At 38.3% G+C, this 18,974-nt stretch overlaps 3 protein-coding genes across 4 annotated transcripts in view; 1 reads left to right on the top strand and 2 right to left on the bottom strand.

Moving 5' to 3' along the window:
• Window positions 1-478, top strand: part of katnb1 (katanin p80 (WD repeat containing) subunit B 1) — a 21,165-nt gene extending 20,687 nt beyond the window's left edge. Inside the window, exon 20 of the mRNA XM_055154563.1 lies at window positions 1-478. This exon is cut by the window's left edge and continues 1,016 nt beyond it. The gene's annotated coding sequence lies outside the window, so the exon portion shown is untranslated.
• Window positions 479-3,123: 2,645 nt separating this feature from the next.
• LOC110169059 (ras-related protein Rab-8B-like) lies at window positions 3,124-10,728 on the bottom strand. Its single transcript, XM_020934562.2, has 8 exons — window positions 10,374-10,728; window positions 7,477-7,537; window positions 6,526-6,586; window positions 5,595-5,672; window positions 5,279-5,368; window positions 5,132-5,197; window positions 3,788-3,838; window positions 3,124-3,423 (listed from the first exon to the last, which is right to left on the bottom strand). The coding sequence occupies exons 1-8, from the start codon at window positions 10,495-10,497 to the stop codon at window positions 3,361-3,363; spliced, it is 594 nt and encodes a 197-aa protein (XP_020790221.2). The 5' UTR covers window positions 10,498-10,728; the 3' UTR covers window positions 3,124-3,360.
• Window positions 10,729-10,837: 109 nt separating this feature from the next.
• LOC110169061 (ras-related protein Rab-8B-like) lies at window positions 10,838-18,702 on the bottom strand. Of its 2 annotated transcripts, XM_055154564.1 has the most exons (8): window positions 18,103-18,702; window positions 16,185-16,243; window positions 15,968-16,028; window positions 14,000-14,092; window positions 13,829-13,906; window positions 12,063-12,158; window positions 11,924-11,989; window positions 10,838-11,732 (listed from the first exon to the last, which is right to left on the bottom strand). In XM_055154564.1, exons 1-8 carry the CDS (start codon window positions 18,223-18,225, stop codon window positions 11,685-11,687), a joined length of 624 nt encoding a protein of 207 aa, XP_055010539.1. In that variant the 5' UTR covers window positions 18,226-18,702; the 3' UTR covers window positions 10,838-11,684. The 2 variants fall into 2 exon arrangements, with proteins under 2 accessions (XP_055010539.1, XP_055010540.1); XM_055154565.1 differs by lacking the exon at window positions 14,000-14,092 and having other exon boundaries at window positions 18,103-18,689.
• Window positions 18,703-18,974: the final 272 nt, after the last annotated feature.

An 18,974-nucleotide genomic window follows, 5' to 3' on the forward strand; every position in this document is an offset into this window, starting at 1 on the left:
GCCACGCCCACTACACCCCTGTGTGACGCTAACTGGAAGCACTGCTCTGTCTGAAGCTGTTATTCAATTTAGACAAAATAACAAGGACTGAAAATGTGTTTAATCCATTCAGTATATATTTATTTCTTCAGTTTTCAAACATTCTAAAAACGGGAAGTGTTTGCTTATGTGTGCGTTGTGTCACCGCGGTAACTGCTGAACATTCCTCCACAGACGTGCACGCACGCAGCGGGATGTCACCACAAAGTATCACTCTTCACGATCTCAGTGGAATCTCCCAGTTCAATTCTAAACGATTGAATTAAAGTTAAAGAGGAAAGTGCCTAATTCGAACCAAAAATCCACCAAAAGGCTTACGAGAAGAAAAAGAAGTGTTTTCCCATGTCCTTTTCTACATTTTCTGAATTGTAAAGACACTATTTTAACAAATGTTCATGTAAATAAAAGTAAAATGTTGGGATTAAAATGAGGAGTTACAGTTTTGTAGTTTTGCATTTGAATGTGGAGGTGGATTATTTGAAGTATTGTGACAAGACTTTGAGAACTGTTCAGAGATGGTGACAGTTTCACTGCACCAGCACATGACGTTTATGTCTACATCAGTACATTATTTTGAAGTTATAGGCGAGTTTCATTGTTGACAAAAGCGTGCGTTGCATGCTGGGAATTATTTTGGTTGGCAGCAAGAAACACTAATTCAACATGACGGACGGAGCGAGAAAGCACATAAAGGGTATTGATCCCGGTTATTTACCGACCATTTGACCAGAAATTGGTCATAAGCATCGACGGACGACAAATCACCCTTTTCAACCCCTACAAAGCGTGGACCAAACCAAATTTCTGGTCTGAATCGCCAACTACCTGGCCAAATATTCACTTCGGCGATATCCACAATGACTTGGTGGAAACTCCTGGGCCATTCACAGCAGAAAAGATGAAAACCTCCAAGAGTCTCGATGTGTTGTTGAACTTGTTGGAGTCCACGGTTTGCTACGATCTTCTATGTTTGCTCTGCGGATGTTTGAAAGCCATTTAATTCAAAATTAGCGGTTCTTTTCACTCGGAATACGAAAAAGACATTTTCCTTCTTTCGTGCTTCTATTTGTGCATCCGATAATGCAGCAGGAATTTACCATTATTGGGGAGAAATACGCAAGGTTACGCACTGTGTTTGACCGCTATCGTGTTTATTGCTTCCGACCAAAATATTTCCCAGCATGCTATACTAGTCCTACTCCTACTTTACTACAAACTATGATCAGGAAAGTCATGCCTGATGTCACCAGCTACTTGAAATTACAACTGGAGGCACCACATGCTTTGATTTTGACTATTTTTGACCAGAAGATGCAAATTTACCTGGTTTGCTCACAGTTTAGTAGCAGAAAAAATTTATTTAGTGTGTAGTTCCACTTTAAAGGTGCATTGTGTAACTTTTCAGGTGGCGGGTCTGTAAAATGCTTTTCTCCATGGAGATGTTATTTCTTTGTCTTGAATGTTTCACAGTATGGTATTAAACAGACATGTCAAACTCAGGCCCGGGGGCTAAATTTGGCCCACGATATAATTCTATTTGGCTCGCGAGATCATATCAAATATATATTAAAGCTGGTCAACCGGCTGCCGCACCAGTACAGCACATGCACCACTAATACTACAAATCCCAGAATGCTTTGCAAATGTGTTGGTGCATCTTGACAGGTTATTGACTTGTGGGGGGAAAAAAAAAAAAAAAAGAAAAGAAACATTTAAAAGGAGTTCAAAACGGATATATACTACAGATAGGCTATAGAGACATTATTTAAAATTTTGTTATTTTATATTTTGCAATGTTTGTCAATGTCAGTGTTTAAGCAAAACTATTATTAAACATTTATTTTAATAAGAAAAGTTTAACATTACATATCTTGAAAGAAGAGAATAGTTTAGCTCTCGACTTTGTCCCAGTTTTTAATTTTGGCCTCTGTGAATTTGAGTTTGACATCCCTGGTATTAAACTTTTTTTTATCTTCATGGAGACCCAACCAGACCAAGTTACAGGTCAGATCTGTGGAGAGGCAGGCAACCCTGCTCACAGTCAAAATGCCTGTTTTTCTAGGTATTTCTAGGCTGTAAATCCATCTGTAATTGAATAAATGTGAAGTAGAGGTGTTTAATGTCATACTGTGGAACATTCCAGGCAGCGCAATGACATTTCCATAGAAACAAGCAGGTGACAGACTGTAACAAACAGGTTGTTTTGTTACCCAGAACTGCACTAAGCACCTTCACCCTTCACTAGGACACTTTAAAACACTGCACTTTCATAGCACACAGCGCTTTCAACATATTTGCACATGACAAAATAAATTGCACACAATTGGTTTTAAAAAATATTTATTGTCTTTCCTTTTACCATTTTTTTTAAATCCTGAGGCACAGTGGCACTTTAATTGGAAGCTGCTTGTCCCTGGAGGAAAAGGAGACAATTACCAATTACATTTTAAATTGAAGTTGTGCAATATATGGTGCAATATCTGTTTTTGGAATGTTTTAAGTGTTGTTGTGTTTAGTAGTGTATTTTATTGTGTTTTAATGAATGGTGTGGATCTGCTTTTACTTAACTCCTTTTTATCTTCTGTCCAGGTGCGAAAAGCGTCCCCTGGAAACGAGCTCCCTCTTTTAAGGTTCCGGGCTGGACCATGTGTATTATTTTGTACAGGGGTTTTAGGTTAGGTGTTTTATTGGTTTATGGGTTTTAACATTTAATTGGTGTATGGTTTTAGGGTTTTTATGTATATAGTTGGTGATTTTAATAGTTAACTGGTTTTGGGTTGTTTTATGGAGGTTTAGGTTATGATTTTAAGCTAATGATAATTTTTACCATCCCTATTTTAGCATAGTAGTTTTATCCAATCAGTAGGACCAGCATAAAAGGCGCCTCCAAACATCAGTCTGGGTTCTGCTGCTGGAGAGGAAACTGCTGCCGGCCTCCATTTTGCACCCTGCACTTTTTTTGCACTTGCACTTTTGTATCATTGGAAAACAAAAGTAAACCGTGGACCACAACTACCTGTCTGTGTCTGCATTTTTTTTAGCCTTACTCACTGAACCCCAAGCCACTCACGGTCACGAAAAAAGTTACACAATGCACCTTTAATTAAAAATGGCAGAAAAGGGCAACAAATAAAATAGATAACAATAATCACTGGCTTTGGTGTGACCTAACAGTCTCCATTTTGTTGTTAATGTTTGTTTGAAGCATCAGCGCTCAACACAGTGAAATGTTCCACGCAAAATTCCAGAAAGTTCAACAAGTCTTTTGTTTTGTGGCATTGTGTGCTGTCAAGAAAGGCCCATACGCCACGAGGACTCCGCCTACGTAAGCAAACATCGTGAAACATTCTCTGGACCTCCATCGCCGGGCGCGTTATTGTCATTCTGAGGAAGACAGAAAAACGTTATGTATTATTTTTTTTATTAGGGATGTATATAAACATTTTATCTGATGCAATTTTTGAGACATTCAGTGGTAAGAGTTAAACTAAAACAATTATACATAAAGAAAAAGAAACGTAAAGACTAGAGCTTTGCGTTTCGACTGTGACTCCCACTAACTATCTCCATTTATTAGGATATTTTTCTGAAATGAGTGACAAAAAAATATCGAACTTTTCCATGATACTCTAATAACTGGGGATAGATGTGGAGGAAACACGTCACGTCACTCAAAATGTAAAAAAAAAACCCAATAAAACATATATTAAGAAAATAGAATGTCTTATTTTGATTTTGTTCAGCACACCATCCTGCTGTTGAGTCTCGTCATGATGTCCCGGGCAAGAGTAAAAAAGGCCTGAAAAGAGAGATACAAGATGTTTAAAGCTGTCATCTGTAATAAGAACTGCCAACCCTCCCTGTTGTAATTCTTACACTTTACCACTAGATGTTGCCTATGTGCCCAAAAGTGATTATTTGAGTTATGTTTAGTTCTGAGTTTGCTCACGGCTTTTGTTTGTTACTTTTCTTTGACAAATAGTCACTACATTTATGCTTTTTCTGGATTCAGTGTTTAAGCAAAACTATTATTAAACATTTATTTTAATAAGAAAAGGTTTAACATTACATATCTCAAAAGAAGAGAAAACATGCAGAGGCTGTTGAAATTTTAAAGTAAATATTTAGTTTGACCCACGACCCAGTTTTTAATTTTGAGTTTGACACCCCTGGTTTAAATACATTGAGGTTTTGCCCCTTTTATGTTGTTCATTGACCTGACTCACACAGATTGAGATGTGTAGGGTGCATCATTTGCCCAACGTTTTGAAATTTTTTTTAAAATCAATCTGTACCTAGTGTCATTTTTTTAAACTTGCCAAAGTAAACTTCCATGAGAGATTTCATGAAATTCTATTGATGTCTGCTGGGTCCACCAAGCCTCTGAAGTTTAGTACCTGCAGAAGCCTTAAATCTGAGCTGAAAAATCTGTTTTTCTTTAATAACATCCTTATCTTTTCTGGAAACTTGGGTTTACCAAACCCTGAGACATACCTGTCATTGGGACGCTCTGGTGACGTCACACTCGCTTACTCCACTTTTTATACAGTCTATGATCACTACAGAAAGAACAAACTTTATGTCTCTCATTTCATCTTTGGCCTTTGTGGATATTGGATTATTAAGAAAAACACTTATGAAGACAGAGATATACAATTGGTTTAAAAAATGCACAACAGCTAAATTTATATTCAACTTTCATTGAAACCATGACCCTAAATGCATCAATTTTAAAGTTATTTGAGAAAATTAAATTTTTCTGCCAGAGCCTTATGGACACCGTTAAGGTGGAACTTAAGAGACTTGGTGGAGCCAGTAGATATTATTGAATTGAGCTAATATTCCACAGATTTTCTTTTATTTGGTATTGTCACATTTTAAAAGTGGGTACAAGTTGAATTTCTGACACTGGGGCAAATGATGCACCCTAACATCCACACATTATCAATCAAGAAAAAATGGAATCCAGTTGAGAGAAAAGCACCTTTCCTGTCCACAGATTCCCAAAGTGCTCCCCTCGGCACTTTTGTCAAAAATAAAAGTCTGTATTTTTGCTAAAATAGTCTGAAGTGTTTCAGACTTGTACACTCACCTCTTCTACATTGATGCCGGACTTTGCACTGATCTCCAAAAACTTTAGTCCATAGTCCGTCGCCAACTAGAAACACCAAAACAAAACAGTCCATTTTTAAATATAATATCACTGGTTTACACTTTAATATATTCACACAGTCTGTACCTTCTCTCCACTTTCTTTGGACACCTGTCTCTTGTCGTCCAGGTCACAATTGTTTCCCAGAATTATTCTCTCCACGTCTGAGGAGGCGTGCTGGAAAATACAGGGTATAAGTACAAGTACAGTGTGTAAGAAAACTGTGTAGTATTATTACAGCATTCACTAAAGGATATTTAGAATATTTATCTACTTAATTTGAGTTGGGGTTAAACACTTTTGGGGAACATGTTTAAGACTGATTTCATTCATCCATTGTGTGGCTGCTCAAATACAGTTTTGAGTGTTACTTTATGACGTCTCTGTGTAACTGGAGTCTTACTTGTTCCATGTCTCTGATCCAGTCCTGCAGGCTGTCGAAGGATTTCTTGTTGGTGATGTCGTACACCAACATGATGCCCTGCACGGACAGGAAGTGAGGTCAGAGGGGACAGGACTAAACCCAGAACATAGACTTGACCAGAATTAGAACAGGACCAAACCAAGTCTACATTTGGACTGAGACTAGGCTAAAACAAGGACAAAAGAACTGTGAGTGCATCCTGGCACTCACATCCAAGGCTAAACCAGGACTTAACCAGGACTAAACCAGAGCTGAACCAGGACTGAACCAGGACTGAACCAGGACTGAGTGTCAGGACGGGCCAGGACCAGGTCTGGACTGAGACCGGGACCAGAGCAGGACCAAACTGGGACTGAGGCCAGGACTGAGACCGGTTTAAACCTGGTTTAAACCTGGTTTAGACCTGGTTTAGACTTAGTTCAGTTCAGGTTTAGACCTGGTTTAGTCCTGTTTTAATCCTGGTTCAGTCCGTATGCAGCACAAAAGTCTGGCATCGCAGTTTCAGTCATGTAAACGGGAATCGGTTGTTGTCCGTTTTTCCATTATTCATTTAAACATAAAATTGAAAACTGAAAAAACAAATCATGATCCGTTGACGGTGTTGAAGTTGAGGCCCCTTCCCGCCCAGACCGCTGGTTTAGCCGGGAGCGGGTACGACGAGCCTTTCAGCGGCAGTTACAGAGACGGAGGCAACAGTTTTTCAATATAAAGTGAGCTGGAGCTGATGGAGCCAGAAAAGCTCCCATGCTCACTTCCTGTTTGGAACGTGGCGGCTCGCAGGTTAACTATGTCCATTTCCACATCTAACTAGAAGCGGTTGGCGTGATTTTGATGCGACGGTCTGAACCCAACATTAAACTAAATTGGATAACAACTCTAAATAAGACACTTCTGAATTAGTTTTACTCACATTAGCTCCTCTGTAATAGGCCGTCGTTATTGTTTTGAAGCGCTGCTGACCCGCTGTGTCCCTGAAACAAAACACGCCTCATATTACTGGAGATATACTGTAGGTTTTGGACTATAAGTCACTCTGGAGTATAAGTTGCACCAGCCAAAAAATGCGTAATGAAGACAAAAAAATAAAACATATATAAGTCGCACTTTTGGGGGGAAATTTGGTATATAAAATCAGAGACCAGAAACCTACATTTCATCTTGAAAGACTAGTAATAACAATAGAACAGAGAACAACAGACTGTTAACGTCACATATGAACAGTTCTTCAGATAATTATAACATAAACAACAGAACAGAACAAGTTTAACGAACTCTCCATCTCACTTTAAATCACTAAATCCAATGAATTCTTCATCCTCAGTGTCACTTCTGAGCAACTCCACGACCTCCGGAGGTAAACAGAGCGCCGCTTCCTTTTCTGTGTAGCTGTCGTCAGACTCAGCATTAGTTCCAGTTAGAATTATTTCGGCCTTTCTGAATCCCGACAGGATGGTTTTGGTGTCAATGAAGTCCAGACTTTGTCAATTCATCCAGTGACTTCAGGAAAGTTGCATGGTGCATCCTCCCGGTTCCAGTCATCACTCAATCCAAACTTTCTTTCTGCTGCTTGATTACCATTTTCTACTGAATATTTCCCTACTTACAGCAGGACAGAGGCTCTTTCTGTAGGAGACATGCGCAGTAGAGCCAAGTGACAGTGGTACAGAAGTAATAAGAGCAGCAGATACTGACACACAAGACTAGAGCCTCTCAGGCAGGAAACACCCAAACCACGAAAAAAGGGTAACTTATAGTCCAAAAAATATGGTGTGTATATATATATTTTTTTTTACAATATATGATTTACCAGGATTTTTGCAATAAACAAATTCAAAGTTTTAGACTCAAAAAAAGCACTCACCATATCTGAAGTTTGATTTTCTTACCGTCCAACTCTACTGTCTTGATTTTGAAGTCAGCACCTTATGAAAAAACAAAAAAAAACCAAAAACATTATTGTCATGTAAAACTTTGTCACTTCTTTGATGGTTTCTTGTCTCCATGAAGCTGAATGCTCCATTGTTTGATCTGTATGACTTTCAGTTTCCTGTTATATAAAACATTTTGAGGACTTGTGATTTTTGTGATTATTTTATTGCTTGTTTGACTTATAATTATTATGACCGTTATTTCAATTAGACATAAGTTGATTCGAAACATCCACAAGTGTCAAGTTTCAAAAATTTTCCATGACTTTTTCATGACCTCAAGTGAATTTTCCATGACATTACGGCACCTACATCTGTAGACTTTTAGAGCTAAATATGAAATGTTAATCCACTGTTTTCCACTCACCTTATGGTTTGGTATTATAATTTTTTAACATTCAAAATACTGTCAGTGCATTTATTGGTGTCTCTTTTAAACAAAAGACACAGACATTCGGAAATGATCGTAATAACCTAATGAGAACTAAGTTGAAGCTGCGTAAAAGAGATACTAAAATTCTATGACTTTTCCAGAATTTCCATGACTGTGGGAACCTTGCATCCATGTCCCCCTTTTTTTTCCTTCTACAATGATCCTGTTGCATTATGGGTAATAAGTCAGCGAAGGATATACTCTTATATCCTTGGTAAATTAGCCACATGTACCAAACACAGGACACATTATGGAGGAACAAGACGGACAGTGAGTGATGACCTGGAGGCCCTACCACGCCCAGACCAGACCACGGTAAGACACTTTACATTTGAGAAACAGAAACCAGTCTGCAGACTCTGTACTCGAGTACTCCGGGGTACAGACTGGGAGCAGACTCAGAGAATGGACTTGAGGAGTTCACAAGTGCACACTCAACTTTGGGACCTGATGACATCAACTAAAGCTCATGTCCCCGTCTCAGCCTGTTATAACCCTGAGCCCTGTTCCTCATTTAGGCCGAATGTTTGAGCTTTTGTCAGTTTTGTTTATTCGGGTCAAAGGTTTACGCAAATAACTCGTGTAAGAACATAAGACTAATAAACATTGTGTCTTTAAGGTGCAGTATTGTGAAATAACTGAACTAATACATCTATAATAACTATAGGCCAATACACTTCTTCCAGGGACACATTTAGGCCTGTTATTTTTATGCTTGGAATAATAATAAATAATTCAACAAAGTAACTGTAATCCAATTACCACTCATTGAAACAGTAACTGTAACTGAATACAGTTACTCATAATTTGTACTCTGATTACGTAACTCCGGTACATGTAATCTGTTACTCCCCAACACTGATAATGGACATAAAAAGAGAAGGATGGGAGCCCACTGAGTACAATCGTCTGCACAGTCACCATTTCATTTCTGGTGAGGGACCTCCACACAAATGAAGAAGGGATTTACAGTAAATGAACTGATACATTTTTTGTAGGTATGAAGAATGATAACCCACTTTCACCAGATTACGTCCCGTCATATACACACAATCGCCAGTGAAAGTCAAAGCAAAACATTCACTTATTTCCTATGAAAGAAGATCTAACATAAAAAAAAAAAAAACAAATACTGGAGGTCACAGAGCGAGCGATGATTAAACTAATAAAGCGGTCAGACTGTACAACAAACACTGCTAACACTGAACATGTGCCATTCAATTATATCCATGTGCAATTATTTTTAAGTCTATTTTTAAATTATTTTTAAGATATTATTTATTATCTGTTTTATTATATGTTACCTTTTCCTGCTGTTCTGAAATTGCGCGTTGCAACACTGGAATTTCCCCACTGTGGGACTAATAAAGGCATATCTTATCTTATCAAAATTAGACAGGGATCTATTCCACAACCCAGGAGGACGACTTTATGGCAGCTGATCTAACGAGCTGGCGATTTTGGACAATTTTATGTTGTTTTTGCTGTTTAAAGTCGCCATGATTGTATTGTAATAAACTGAATTAAACCATCCGGATCAACCCCAATCTCGAAGTAATCCATTAAATTACTTACAGTGAGTAACGTAATCTGAATACTTTAGATTACTTGATATTGTCATGCTTTTTAGTTTAGTCCTGTTTTAGTCCTGGTTTAGTCCTAGTTTAGTCTTGGTTTTAGTCCTAGTTTAGTCCTGGTTTTAGTCCTGGATTAGTCCTAGTTTAGTCCTGGTTTTAGTCCTGGTTTAGTCCTAGTTTAGTCTTGGTTTTAGTCCTAGTTTAGTCCTAGTTTAGTTCTGGTTTTAGTCCTGGTTTAGTCCTAGTTTAGTTCTGGTTTTAGTCCTGGTTTAGTCCTAGTTTAGTTCTGGTTTTAGTCCTGGTTTAGTCCTAGTTTAGTTCTGGTTTAGTCCTGGTTTAGTCCTAGTTTAGTCCTAGTTTAGTTCTGGTTTTGTCCTAGTTTAGTCCTAGTTTAGTTCTGGTTTAGTCCTAGTTTAGTTCTGGTTTTAGTCCTGGTTTAGTTCTGGTTTAGTCCTAGTTTAGTCCTAGTTTAGGTTCTGGTTTAGTTCTAGTTTAGTCCTAGTTTAGTTCTGGTTTAGTCCTGGTTTAGTTCTGGTTTAGTCCTGGTTTAGTTCTGGTTTTAGTCCTGGTTTAGCCCAAAATGTGAAAACTGAAAATTACCGCCCTGTAATCCATTTATTTCAACAAAGTAACTTTAATCCAATTACCACTCACTGAAACAGTAACTGTAACTGAATACAGTTACTCATAATTTGTACTCTGATTACGTAACTCCAGTACATGTAATCTGTTACTCCCCAACACTGACCAGGACTAAACCAGGTCTGAACAGGTCTGAACACAGTGGACCAGAGCCAAATGTCAGTGCGTATTTTCTTACCCATAGTGGTTATAAAGGTTGTGTTGCACGTGTCTCCCGTGACTCTGAAGAGGATGTCCTTTTTCCCGACGCCGTCATCTCCGATCAGCAGCAGCTTGAACAGATGATCGTACGTTTTGGCCATGGCTCCAGCTCCAGATTTGACAGTTTCACTTTTTTTTTTTTTTTTTTTTTGAACCAGCTGATCCAATAAGGAGAAGTCCTTATTTCACAAGTGCAGTGTTTTCGCTAAAATGTCCCGAAATGTGAGGCACTACAGCGTTTTCAACAACTTTTAATAAGTCGATTTGAGTTCTCTACACCTCCATCTCCCTCTCTATCTCCGCTTCCGCATACACTCACATTGAGACACACATTGAGACATACATCCTTTTTTTTTTTTCTTCATAACCTCTCCCTTACCAAAGATCTCTGTTTTCTCACACAGACTCTAGTTATGATGGCCAAATATTATATACACAAAATGTAATAAAGCAACTGTCTTTATTTACTCCCAGACAATAAAAAAACGGTACAACATACATTATCTACAGAATATTCCCAGGAATTGTGTGCAGAAAAATAGAACATTTGGCATTTTTGTACTGTGAATTTCTTCAGTCAGCAGTTTTTAAATGTGCATAATAAATGTAAAACAGTATAAACACTATCAGAAAGTGAAATATGTTTTTTGTTTCCTTAATAGAGATTTCTTAAAAGTGGAAATCTCAGGATATGTCTTGTAATTTCCACTTTTGCCACTAGATGTGACCAAACAGCTCCAAAATCACAGCACATTAAAAACACTAGAAAGTATGATTTTCTTTTACTTAGTTTAAGAAATGCACTTCACTCAGCGTTCTGACAACAATAATTTCTCAATGTGACAATTTAAGTTTTAACAAAATACACAGGTAAGGCATCAATGTATAGGAAAGCCCAAAATGCAACGTTTTGACTAAATATTTAGTTCAAGAGCAAAATAAACTGAGGTTATTTGCATAGAAGTGATAAACATACTGCTAAAATATACAAATAATTCACCAAAAGTAAAAAATTACAAAAAAAAAAGTGTCCCTCATTATCATAGCATCATGTTCCATCCAGGATTTAATCAAGTTTAAACAAGAAATAAAATAAGACCCTTCCTTTAGTGTGTTCCTCCGTCTTGTTTTACTTCAGCTTGTTTGGGTAAGTCTGTATTTTGTGGCTGTGTCCCATTGAAAAGGCCTATACGCCACGAGGACCAATCAGAGCGTCCCACGGCTCCAGACTCCGCCTACAAAAGGGAACATCCTCCACCGCCGGGCGCATTATCGTTCAACCCACCATTTACTTATTGAGTCTCGTCATGATGTCCCGGGCGAGAGTGAAAAAGGCCTGAAAAGAGAAATACAAGATACAAGAGTGTTGTTTAAAACTACCATCTGTAATTAGACTGGCTGATCCGGTCCTGGTTTAGTTCAGTTTTAGATCTGGTTTAATCATGTTAAATCAGGTGGGATTGTTTCTACTTTTTCCACATTTTCATGATATTTGTGCCAAGTTGGAGAACAGACTTGTACACTCACCTCTTCTACATTGACGCCGGACTTTGCACTGACCTCCAAAAACCTCATTCCACAATTTATCGCCAACTAGAAACAGCAAAACAAAACTTTAAATATGATACCATTGGTTTACACTTCAATATATTCACACAGTCCGTACCATCTCTCCTCTTTCTCTGCACACCTGTCTGGGGCTCCTGTCGTTCGGGTCACATTTGTTTCCCAAAAGTATCCTGTCTGCATCTGAGGGCACATGCTGACAAATACAGGGTATAAGTACAGGTATATTGTGTATAAGAAAACTGTTGAGTATTATTACAGCATTCACTAAAGGATATTTAGATATTTAGATATTTAGACATTTGTGTTGGCGTTAAACACTTGTGCATGTTTAAGATTGATTTCATTCAGAACTCTGCGGCTCCTAGCTCGAACCAGGAATTACAAGCACACAAGTCCTGATCTCAGTGCGTAATCAATGTGTGAATTACCTTTTCCAGCTGGTTGGGAGGCAGGTAGGACTTACTTTCCCCAAAAGTCTGAGCTGAAAGAAGCTGTTTTTGACCACAGAGCCACCGGTAATATGATGCTTTTAAAATGGACAAACCGGTTTGTCCATTTTAAAAGCATCATCAATAAAAACATCAAGGCTTTTTAAAAACAGGTGGCAGTAGGAAAACAACTGATTAAAGGCCAAATTAGATTCTCCGAATATCACAATTTCAGTTTTATTGTCATTTAGGTTCAGAAAAGTCAGCAACATCCAGAATTTTGTGGTTAACAGTGTCAAATGCCTCTGTCAGGTCTAGGAGCACCAGCACAGAAAAGCTACCAGAATCAGAAATTAAAAACAGATCATAAAAATGTTCAAAAGTGCAGTTTCTGTGCTGTGTTTGGGACACATTAATCAAGTTTTAAATACAAGGATCAATACAATGAAAAACTTCTTTAAAACATCTTATCCGGCAGCAGACCGAAGGGACAGTTTGCGACTCTTAGACTTTGTACGATCTCGGATAAGTCAGAGAGGGTCATAGGCTCAAAGTCTCTAAAATCAACTGTACAGGGAGAAACAACACTGGGGTCTGGGGCAGCAAAAATTCTACAGAACAAAAGGGATTTACAATCTTGTTCAAAACATTAAACAGAACTTGGGGTTTGTTACAATTGTAAGTAACTGTATGATGATTAATAGTAGTAATTTTATGATGATTATTTATGTTTTGATTAGTTTGTTTTGTGATTTTAATGTCTTTCTTATTCTGTAAAGCACTTTGAATTACTTAGTGTACGAATTGTGCAATAAACTTCCCTTGCCTTCATGCATTGTAGAGCCCCCAAAAACAGAAAAAAATATAATCACAACTATTTTAATTAGGCTATAGCTGCAAAATTAATCAAATTGATATCGCAATTTGAAAAGACAAAATTAGAGAACTGCAAAGGTTGCAATAATTTTTACACAAACAACAAAATATCCTGTCTCATGCTGTATAAAAAACTGTCAACCCTGTAATTTAGATCTGTGATTGCTGTATTATTTTGTCATCTCATATTTCTTTTTGTCAATTCTCATGTTTAAATTGTGACCTTTGAACAGAATCCTATTATAAAAACTAAAATTGTAAAAATGTTATTTTTCCCACATTGTTCAGCCCTAAATTAGACTATAGTTGAAATTACGATTATTTACTTGAGATCTCAATAAAAGTTTTACTTAACTATATCTAACTAATAACGAATGTGGTCAACTAAGACACAATTGACTGACTAATCATAAATATCTAATTTGTAATCAGTCAATAATCACAATTAATTGCTTCATTCCACAGCCTCATTGCACTGACTTTGGATATCCACTAGAGGGCAGCACATATGACATTTTGAGTGTTACATTATGACATAACTGTGTAACTGGAGTCTCACCTCCTCGATGAAGCTGATCCAGTCCTTCAGGCTGTTAAAGGACCACTCGCTGGTGACGTCATACACCAGCATGATGCCCTGCATGGACAGGAAGTGAGGTCAGAGGGGACGGGAAATGGCATCGGTGCAGATAGTACCAACTCTACCAACTCGCACAGAAACAGGCCACACCTCATTTCTCTTTCCTTGCTTCCTTCTTCTTGATAGACACATCAAGAATCTCAGGCTTTCAGTCATTGTGCAATGTATACTGGGAAGGATTCTCTGAAAAAGTGAGCATCAAACCGCCATGTTTGATTTTACAGTGGGATGCGTCTATTGACAAAGTCAATTTTTTCAAGTCTTTTGAACCATATCACTTTTGTTTCTGGTTTTGATATTGTCATATTTTAGTTTTGGGATTCGGACATCATTAATTGTGTGGTTGTTGAATGTCCTAACAGCGGACAGGGATAAGGGGATAAGGATAAACAGTCTTTTCCCTTCAAAAATGAACTGATATCTCATAAACATGTGGTCCCTGTGCAGCCTTCAAAGACACTGACACAACAGCACAGCTCCGGTCTGACGGTGAGTGTCACAGACTGGGCCACACTGAGCTGCGGCTGGACCAGGTGCAGTCTGAGCCCGGGTTAGATAAATCCATGTTTGTGTTTGTTAGGCATTGTACGTCAGCATCTCTGACTCTGTTCCACAGTAGAATCTCCTTACACTGAAATGTTTTCACCTCTGAGGTTTCTGTCACTTCACCAAATTTAACAAGAACAAACTAAAACACGGACAGTCTGATGATCATTTTACTGCGGAATTAATAATGTGTTATCGTTTATGGCAGGACATGTTTTTAATATAATGATTTATTTAAAAATACTTTTACAAAATAAATGTATAAAATAGCACTGTGGTGGTCATTATCAACATTAATACGGGGCGGCAGTAGCTCAGTTGGTAGAGCATTTGCCCACTGATCTGAAGGTTGGAGGTTTGATTCCAGCTCTCGACATAAACATCACAGGTTGAGCGGTCAGATCCACTGACCCACAGGTTGGCTGGTGTGATTCCAGCTCCCACAGATGAATGCTGTCATTGTGTCCTTGGGCAAGACACTTAACCCACTTTGCCCACAGTGTCTGTGTACACTGGTGAATGAATGGGTGAGTGGTTCCTTGTTGTAAAGCTATAGAAAAATGTGACCATTTACAGTGGTGGGCCTGCTCTCTGCTACTATGACATTCCAACAAAAAATGTAAAACCAGTGATTTTATTACATAAATTAAATCACAATTTTGTATTTTTTAGGTCTAAAACTCTATCAAACATAAAATAAATGAGTATCCTATCAGATTTAGTATAGTTCTGGGGATTATCTGCTTGCCCTAGCGTTAAAACTGTGCTCAGTGCTGGCCTCGGCTCAGTCCTGTCATGACTGCACTCGCCACTAGCTGGCGCTAGAGTGTTTGTTTGCCTAAGTGACTAGTGCTAGCTCAGTCTACTTCACTTTTGACAAATTTTGAAAGAAAAAGATAGAATGTGCTTTCATTTGGACTTTCTTGTTTGACACACAATGGGATTATTTTTCAAAGAGGAGCAGTTTATGTTTGATACATAAGTTTTGGTCACTTTAGGCCCCAGACGGTTATATCTGTAAATATGGGCAGCTGGTCACGGTCCTGCATTAACCCATTTATTATAATGAACCCAGCAGCAAATAAATTAAATATAACCTAGAATTTTGTAGAAAAAAAATAACCCGAAAAGTTGTGTTAAAATAATAAACCAAATTGCTGGGTCAAAATAACACTGAGTTTGTTGGTCCAGTGCTGGGTTAATATTTTATACAGGTTGGGTTATTTTTAAGCAGCATTTTTTTTTGTGTCTAGTTTTAAGACTAAAAGGAGGAGTCTGATCCCTATGGAGTCAGAAGTGCGCCGATGAACACTTCCTATTTGTAACTCAGTGGCTAACGGGTGAACTATGTCCATTTGGTCTACTGTATAGTCTGCCCTCCAAGACGTTTAACTAGAAGCATTATATTGACGCCGTGGTCTGAACCCAGCATTAGACTGAACTGGATATTAACTCTAAATGAGACTCTTCTAAATAAATCCTGTAAAAGAATAATTAATAAATTTTACTAACCTTAGCATATCTGCACATGGACGAAATTATTCCTCTGTGTAATGGATAACCCCCTGTGTCACTGAAACAAAAGACGCCTCATTAACAGAGATACAGATAGTTTTTTGTTTTTTTTGCAAGTTATGATAGAAAATTATGAATCAATATAACAATTACCAGTACCTGTAATTTTATGGTAAACAAGTTAAAAGTTTTAGACTGAAAAAAAGCACTCACCAATATTTGAAGTAAGATTTTCTTGCCGTCCAACTCAAACATTTTGTTTTTGAAGTCAAGCACCTAAAGAAAAGAACAAAACACTATTGTCATGCAAAACTGTAGAAGTTAAAGGTTCATTGTGTAACTTTTCAGGTGGAGGTTTCATCAGCTTCTTGTTTCCATGGAGATGTTATTGCTTTACCTGGAATGTTCCACTGTATGACTATTCATTATCTGTTTTTTCACTTTGGTTTTGGAGACAGATTATGAAGAAAATAGTTGTTTCTTCTTATTCTTATTTTTGGTTTTATTTTGAAAAACGAATGAACGAATGACACACTCATTCAAAGGTTGCTCAAATACATGCATCAAGAATCTCGGACTTCCGGTCATTGCACAGTGCATACTGGGAAGGATTTTCCGAAAAAGTGAGCATCAAACCGCCATGTTTGTTTTCCCAGTGGGATGTGTCTATTGACAAAGTCGATCTTTTCAAGTCTTTTGAACCATATCGCTTTTGTTTCTGGTTCTGATATTATCATATTTTAGTTTTTGGGATTCGGACATCGTTAATTGTGTGGTTGTTGGATGTCCTCACAGATTTATGTGATTGCAAACCTCTGTTCAAACTGTTTCCCTTCCCAACAGAATTGAAAAATAGTGAAAGGCGATGGTGATGCGCAGGATTGGATACACGGGAAGGACAAAAAAGGAAACTATGACCGCCTAAATCATCCCAAGTTTGCAGCAAACATTTTGTATGTGGAGCACCATCAAAGCAAAACCCAATCCTTCACTCAGCCTTGGTTACAAATTTAAAAAGTCAACGCCAAAGCGAAAGGCACCAGAAACACCTTCCACTGCAAAGAGACCAAGACGTGATGTTGCTGTAAAACCACAAGAACAAGAAAGTGTGAAAGTGCAAGCTCAGCCTGTTTGTCTTCTGCACCTCTTGCTTAACAAACAGGATCCCACTTTGATGGAGCTCCACATACAAAATGTTCACTGCAAACAGTCTAAATTTTAGACAGTGAAATGTTTCCTTTTTGGTCCTTCCTGTGGATCAATACTGCCTCTCGTCTTCGCCTTTCACTATTTTTCAATTCCGTTGGGAAGGGAAAGAGTTTGAACAGAGGTTTGCAGTCACACACATCTGATTCACTTTTGCATTTATGGAGTTCGCAAACACATTTCTTGAGCCGTTTTCTGCTGCTCCAACAACCACACAATTAACGATGTCCGAATCCCAAAACAAAATTTTGACAATATCAGAACCAGAAACAAAAGTGATACGGTTCAAAAGACATGAAAAGATCGGCTTTGTCAATAGATGCATCTCACTGGGAAAATCAAACATGGCGGTTTGATGCTCACTTTTTTGGAAAATCCTTCCCAGTATGCACTGTGCAATGACCGGAAGTCTGAGATTCTTGATGCGTGTATTGGTTGGAGTTAAAATTTTTCATTGTAAACGGAGCGTCTCAAGGCTTTTGATCAGGGGCAAGACAGGAAATGGGCACGCGGTGTCAAAATAAACTTCCGATGCCCTTTCAAAATACGTCCTCTAAAACCACTACAGTCGCGTAAACACCGCGCGTCGCATCAGGAGCTCGGGGAATGACTCGTGATGGACTATGGAAAGTTTACAGATGTGGAGGATAAATATAAAACACTTTCAAAAACAAAATCAGACAGCAACTTTACAAGAACAACTTCAAGTAAAAGGCGCGTGGTGCAGACGAACAAAGTGAAATGGTGAGTAGCTTCATTAATGCAACACCACGGATACGGTTGATTCATCCAATCAACAATGAAAATAAACACAATGTAAAACGTTTAGTGTTTAAACGTGAGGATGCAGTTAGACTATTAGACTAAACCAAGAATGAACAGGTCAATTCTATGGACCAGAGCCACATGCCAGTGCGTATTTTCTTACCGATAGTGGCTGTTGAGTTTGCTTTGAACGTGCCATCGACGGATCTGTGGAAGAGGCACGTTTTCCCGACGCAATTACTTCCTAACATCAAAACAATGAACTTATGATCGTATTTGGCCATGGCTCCAGCTCCGGTTTGGATCAGCGGACCTCCGATCAGCCGCGTCGCGCTCGTGGGGCTGAAACAGTTTCACTTTTGGGAACCAGCTGATCAATTTCTGTAAATGAGAGTGAGAGGCGGTCAAACTACAGTATCTGCGCTAAAATGTCCCGAAATGTGAGGCACTGCAGCGTTGTCAACAGCGTAAATCTTTCAATAAGTACACTTCTCTCTCTCTCTCTCTCTCTCTGCTTCCTCATACACTCACATTGCGACACACACTGAGAGACACCCCTCCATTAGCAAAGATCTCTGTTTTCTCACACAGACTCTCGTTATGCTGGCCAAATATCATATACACAAAACCAAACGCAGTAAATAACGCACAAAAATAATGAAAAGCAATACTTCCAGACATACAATAAAGGATCATACAATATCTACAGAATTTCCACCTTCATTTTGTTTTAACAATTGTTCATTTGGGATATATTTTGTATATATACACATATACATAATAAAAAATAATATATACATAATAAGAAATAAAATAATAAAAAAAATATATGATGATGGTGATGGTGAACCAACCAGACATAAGAAACGGAGCAGACCCGTGATGGTGGACATCGCAATACCAAGCGATGACAACGTATGGCAAAAGGAACACGAGAAACTAGAGAAATACCAGGGGCTCAAGGAGGAGCTGGAGAAAGCCTGGAAAGTGAAGGCATCAGTGCTGCCCTTGTTGATTGGAGCACTCGGGACTA

This window comes from Boleophthalmus pectinirostris, unplaced genomic scaffold, assembly GCF_026225935.1.
Source record: "Boleophthalmus pectinirostris isolate CB_2022bp ecotype Guang Dong unplaced genomic scaffold, ASM2622593v1 HiC_scaffold_19, whole genome shotgun sequence".
Taxonomy (NCBI): domain Eukaryota; kingdom Metazoa; phylum Chordata; class Actinopteri; order Gobiiformes; family Gobiidae; genus Boleophthalmus; species Boleophthalmus pectinirostris.